The sequence below is a fragment of the Loa loa genome (genome assembly GCF_000183805.2).
Source record: "Loa loa unplaced genomic scaffold supercont3.18, whole genome shotgun sequence".
Taxonomy (NCBI): Eukaryota; Metazoa; Nematoda; class Chromadorea; order Rhabditida; family Onchocercidae; genus Loa; species Loa loa.
In genome coordinates, this window is record NW_018108198.1 from 205734 (window position 1) to 212604 (window position 6871).

Here is a 6871-nt window from a genome sequence, read left to right on the forward strand (position 1 = left end):
CTCTCTCTCTCTCTCTCTCTCTCTCTCTCTCTCTCTCTCTCTCTCTCTCTCTCTAGTTCATCCTCAAAAACATTTTCCGATTGCTGATGTTTTGAAAAAGGAGTAGGAGTGGACTAAGCAAAGATGGATTAAGAGCAAAAAGAAGGGTAATATAATTACATAGTTGAATAGTTGGATATCCCAAAAAAGAAGGAAAACGGAAAAAGTTGAGAAAAAAAAAAGACAGAAACAGTCAGAGGTCAAAGCTGTGAAAAAACAAAACAAAAAAAAAGAAATTAATGAGTACTCATTCATAGAACGATGTAATGATCATCATCAAATGTTTACAAAAAAAGTAGAATGCTCAGTTGTCGAGAACCAAAATTATAGAACTGTGTCACATAGGGAAAAATTGGGCAAGAAATCTTTCGATTAAAAAAATTTGGAGAGAAAACTGCAAATTGTTGAAAAGACCCAACCAAGACGACCCAAAATTTAACTAATCAAAACTATACTGTAAACCTTAAAATTTAACTAATCTTTTTGAAAAAAAAAAAACTAAAGAAGAAACACACATACCGGTGTTAAGTCATAATACTACCTATCTACTTGGGATTTGAACAACTGCTAGATGACATGCATGAGCTCAAAATCAGTTAAGACAAAAACCAATGAGAGATGACAAATGGTTCAATTCATATGTACTACTGATGACAGTTGCAAAAAAAAATTTTGCACCTGTTATTCTTGTTGGAAAAATTTTCAGTCAAAAATATTTTTTGTATTTTGATTTCCTAACAAATTTTATAGAAACGTTTAAAAAATGCAAAAATACTGACGGTGAATTCACTGCAAAAGGAAAAAGTTTTTAAAGGGAAAAAACTGTTTAGTTAAATTCTTGAGAATTACGGGACGAGACCAATCAGACATCGAAACAGGATCTTGATTCATCTCTTCTTCGAATATATCACTTTTTGATTATTTTTATTAATAATGTTTGTGAATTAATTGAAATTGTTGAAGGAAAAACTATGGTTGCTGTTCTTGGTGGGAAAATTTTCAGTCAGTATTTTTTGTATCATAGTAAATTTTACAGAAAATTTACAATTTCATAGAAGGACTTTCGAAGTTAAATTTAATTGCACAACAAGAAATATATAAGATGTAAATAAACAAATAAAGTAATAAGGGATGAATGGAAAGGTAAGCCAACAATGTGTAATAAATCTTAAAAGTTATAGCTAAAGCTGATATTTGCACACCATCTGAATGGCATGTGTAGTGTTGCGAATGAATACTCAAGTTTTTTTTCCTGCACTACCTTAGCATAGGATCTTATCAGTAAGATCTTAAATAAGATCATACGATTTTATTAGTAAGATTAAATAAGATTTGTCCTCAATGGATCAATGGATTTCTGAGATATGAAAGATTAGCAGGTTTTCTACATTATTCTATTTGAAGAAAAATTTACTGTGGCTCATGACAACCCGTTCCATAATTTTTTACCAATACGCTGGGAAGAATAAGGTACTTGCACATAAAGAAGTTATATTAAGGTGGGATTGATCCATTTGAATCTTAAATTTCAGCGACTTCTTCCTCTCTCGCTTATAAATTGATGAAATTTATTTCCCAGTACTACAGCAAAAAAAAAAAAAACGCCACTTCCGAAAGATAGATCACATATGGGTGGAAGGAAATCACTGCGTTCATCGTACTTTTTTGTAAATTTCAACTTATTTGAAGCTCTTGAAAGTTATCATACTTATCACAACTTGATTTGAAGTTTTTTGACAGTTTACACAAAAAGTATGAATGATGATGATTCGCTTAAAATTTTTGTCCGTATACGACCCGCCAAATATGGAGCGTATGCGTGGAGAAAATTAAGAGACTAAGCGCATTTTGCGCTTCCTGCAATAATGCGGTACTTTTTCAAGACCTATGTGATATGTAAGGACCGTCTCTTACCTAAATCATACCTCCTCGCTCCATTTTTTCCATTCAACAAAAAAAGGAAGAGGAGCAGTTGGTCCCTAGGACTTTGATAAATTTACCGCAGGAAAAAGAAGGAAGAAGAAAAGTTCATGAAAAGTGAAAATTCAATAATAATTCATTGATATCGAAAAACCATCGAAGAATGAAGAAATGGTGTTCTCTCCCTTATTTTTTCTTTTTTTTTGGGTAATATGAAAGGGGAGAATTATCTACTTAAAGTAGGGAAAGTGGCAGTCATCAAATTGAAGAAAGTGAAAAATGAAGTGAACCATGAATTGATAAAAAAGTTACAAAAAAAAAACCAAAATGACACTGCATTAATGAACGATAATGGATAAGAGAAATAAGATTTAGGGAGAGAAGGTGCTGTTGTTAAGCATTCGAGGCTTTACTTATCCTATTTAATCGATAAATTCAACAACTGGACAGATCTGAAGTCAGGATGGAATGAGCTCCTAAAAGGCCAAAGCAAAATCTTCCACTGCAATTCACTTGAATATCTGAGGAACAGAGAAATCGAATCTGGTTCTTTCCACAAATGACAAAGGACCTTCCTAACAACATTTGTTTTCTGAATCTTTCCTGTCCTTCCTATCTTTAAACTCTCTTTTGTGACTGAAAAAAGTAAACAGAAGCAAAAAAAAACAAAAAATGATTTTGTTAACTAACGAATGCAATCCTGACAATAATAATGAGTAATAATTATCAGTGATAGTAATTATTAATAATAATGAAACACTGCTAACAATAGTAATTAATAGTGATAATAATAAATGATAATAAACATGATAACAAATTTATGGGGTGCGGAATACGCGTCATCGAACTACAGAAAATAGGGTCATTTTATTCGCAGCAAAGTAGACGACGAATCAATAAACAAACGGGGAGACACATAAGGAGAGGAAGAAATCAATATATAAATTAGTATGAGAGGGAAAAGAAAGGAAAGAGCTTATAGAAGGTCCAAAAGATTGAAGAGAAAAAGGCCAAGGAGGGTATACAATGCTTCAAGTTGGACGCATATCTTTGTTCCTTCGTTAGCTCGATCAAGTATCACCCAGTTCGAAAGACACACGGAAAGCTTGGATTCTAATTTTCTGTTTATTCCGACCGAATAAGTACTTATTTTAAAAGTATTGATCCACATTAGACAGCTGCTGGACAAACATAAAACTAAGAACTAACAGATGGCAGACAGACAGGAAGGCAATAGAAATCTGGTGGTATATAAAGTTTACGCTGGTGGCTACTTTGTCTTAAGACTGGACAATGACCCGTACATTGGGGAACGGAATGTGCGATTGCCTCCTTTCCTCAATAAATGGTTATCATCAAATGTAGATGTAACACATACATAGTTGTGGAGGTCATATAACAACATCCCTTATCCATTAAATCTACCCGTCTATAGATAAATATGGGTAGAAAAATTTCGAACAAATATTACCAATTATAAATATAATTTTGTGAGGCAAGACCACAAGATTAAGTACAGGATTGCGATTTTATGTGAGAAGTTAAAATTGATTCGAAAGTTTCTGCCGAATAATTTCTAGAACGTATCATGAAAGGATGGATGAGAACTAAATAACTGATAATGTCCGTATCAACAAACTTGTTCACTTTTTTCCGATCGTTGCTAAAATGAAATGAAAAATGTCTGACAACATTAGACGACGGTTTTGTACACCAGCACCTTGGGAAATTACAAGTGAACTGGAGAGAAGAAAAAGAACCCAAAATGTAGACACTGCAAAATGCGATATGAAATCCAACAGATTTGTTCATTTTTTCAAAAAAAATGAAACGTAAAGTCATTCTTTTCTTTTTTTTTTTAAACATAATTCAAATGCTATAGAGAATTTATGTTGAAACTGTGAAACATAAACTTATTCCTAAAATCCATTTCATCGAAGTATAATCCACTCTGATACTAAACGTATGAGGGAAGATTTCGCTGTATACCAGCTGAAATGCAGAACCGTATCAATTCCGAAAAGACATAACGATTATCACCAGAACCGTTCGTTTATTCTCCCTTGATTTCCAAGTACGTCAACAATAGCGAACCTGATCATGCACCTCCTCAGATGACGCTCAATATGTTACCATTGTAAGCTATTCCCACCACAGTCAAAAATTTGTTTGAAGTTTCAAATAGGACAGCAGATTGACTGTTTCGACATTTTACAGCTATTAGCGTCCCAAAAGCACAACGAAATTTAATGTCGGAAGAAACTGTCTTCCGCATTAAAGAGTGATCTGATATGATGCGGGCTTCCTTTCGGATAAATTAGCAATTAAATTTAAATGTAATCATGACTAGAATTTTGTCCAAAAACAAGCTTCTGGTCATGATTACATTTAAATTTAATTACCAATTTATCCGAAAAGAAGCCCGCATCATATTTAAGTCCTCAAAAATAATAGTTCAAGATATGAACCAAAATATTACAGACACCTTAGGTACCATCACATGTACAAATGTTTCAAAATTTTAGCGGGCAGTTTTTAAAATCATTCGATAAAACTATTCGTTTTAAAACATCAAACGACATTAAAAAGTTGGCAATGCTTGTAGTTCTGAAAGCAACTGATAGTCTCAGGCATTTGCAAACATATGCTGCCATTTCTCTTCAACTGAAATATTCGAAATTAACGAAATGCATTTGCAGTGTTATAATCTCTTCTTTCAACTTGGAGAAATTCCAGAAAAACTTTGCCAATATCAGAGAATTTTAAACCATAAAAAAATATCAGTTCTAAGTCTCATGAATAACAAATTGGAGAAGTTCGAATTGGAATCTATTGGACGTAATTTTTTCAAGACATGACTGGCATGTTTATCCCTGTTTGTGGGATTTTTGGATGAAAATTCTTTTCAGCGAACATACTCTATCTTGGCTCCTAAGAGATGTCTCTTAACAGATTGCGCTGCTACAATAAACATGTTATCCCCCTATTTCTCTCGTATCGTGATTTTTGATAGACTGTTAGCGATGGGTAGATAAAAAAAAAATGAAAAGGTCAAGAGAACAGATAAGCAGTAACTCTTCCTGATCCCATATCAGAATTTCTCTTCAGACAACGCTTCAAATATACATCAATGGATGAGAAATTAACCAAGCAAAGCAGAAAAAGCAGCCACAGGGTAGAAAAATATGAATTTCTGAAGAATACTTTCTCATATTCTATGATGCATTAATAACAGTTGCGGAATGGGAATTGAAAAAGAACATTTAACAGGAATTGCTCCAATTTTCGAAATCGTAAACTGCTTTTCTGTATAAATCATTGATCTATATTCGTTGGAAATGCAAGAGAGAAAATTAATTCCAGAATGAATCTGGAATTTCCCTCTTGCGAGAGATCTCCGGCATCCAAGAAGCAATCCGTAAAGGTTGAACGATAAGATATATCTCAAGTTTTTTTTTTTTTTTTTTTTTTTTTAAAGTACCGCCAACGGAAAAGAATGATCTCCGGGAAGTATTTAAAAATGCAAGGAATATTTGATTGGGGGAATTTTCTCTGCTTAGAAAGGGGAAAACAGAGGGAAAAAGTGTCGGTAATTTCCTTCTATGGATAGTAATTTCCCTCCATCAACAGCAAAAAATCATTTGTCATCATTGTGATAGAAATTTATTTTAAATTCTTGCCAAAATTAGCGCAATCAATACCTCTTTAGAGATGAAAGGACTACGCTTATTGATTTCGTGGTTGCTAGGCCGGAATCGACTGAGAGATTCAAAACCTCCGATCGGATTCTTTTCTTGGTAGAACGAACTTCTAGAATTCAGAACACTCTCGCAATCCGAAAAAGCAGCCTAAAGTGTCCAAAAGACGGATGGATTATTCAATCACTACAGTTATTTATAAGTCCCATTCACAATCAACAGGAAGAATTACCATATCGCAGAAAGGGTCAGTGTAAAGGAAAGCTCTTTTTTCATATTGCTGAAAAATTTGCCGACAAAAAATGTTTAAAACGACTTGCATTGAACTTGAGAATCTCCTAAAATTAGAGATCAGGAAGGATTGAATTGTACTTATAAATTTGTTAAACGGAATTATGTCTTTAGATCAAAGTTTCGAACCATAGCAAAAATTAAAGTTGAAGAAAGCACTTTGTTTTAATCAATAGCTTAAAAATCAATAGCTTATTTCGTTGGATAAATAAAACCTAAATTCAAATTGAAAACTGAATTTGAAAGGCTCAAACCGTACCAGAAACCAGGCATAAAGTTTGACAAACGTGTCAAAGTTAACCACAAAACTATTTACCCACTCATTTAATCATCTACCCCTCGCTTGCGTTATCTGAATATGTTGTGTCAGCCACCGCTTCGTACCAAATGAAAACAGAAATTATGAGAGTGAATGCTCACATGTACACAAAACAATATTTTTATTGACCGATGGTCACAGCGCGGCACTTCTCGGGTACTTCCCGAGAAGCACAAGAATGGGTTGACTGTCCCTTCCCTTACCATTATTTCACATGACCATTCATTGCTCTTCTCACGACACCGTTACTATATATCTTTATACTTAAAAATGCTCCACCGAGTCATTATAATATACACAAATATATCTATACGCTTCTGTGTGTATGCATGTGTGCATGTACGTATATATGTGTGTATGCATGTATGTATGTATGTTTCTTGTCAATAAAAAGTGATTTGAAGTGTAGAGTGTTTCGTTGTGAGCAATGATATATTCATTATTGAGGACAAAGATCAAACTTTTGAGGCGCACCTGGAAATTTTCTGTGAAACGTTACAACAATTGACATTATTCAAAGTATAAACAATTAGAGATGATTGAATGAAATATGACAAACAAATTGGAAGAATTAGAGAAATACGCTTTAAAGGATGGCATCAAT

At 33.5% G+C, this 6871-nt stretch overlaps 1 protein-coding gene across 1 annotated transcript; it reads left to right on the plus strand.

The window, feature by feature from the left end:
* Positions 1-5323: 5323 nt before the first annotated feature.
* LOAG_00489 (hypothetical protein) lies at positions 5324-5999 on the plus strand (the record flags this gene model as incomplete). Its single annotated transcript, XM_003136029.1, has 2 exons — positions 5324-5383; positions 5649-5999. 2 exons carry the CDS (start codon positions 5324-5326, stop codon positions 5997-5999), a joined length of 411 nt encoding a protein of 136 aa, XP_003136077.1.
* Positions 6000-6871: the final 872 nt, after the last annotated feature.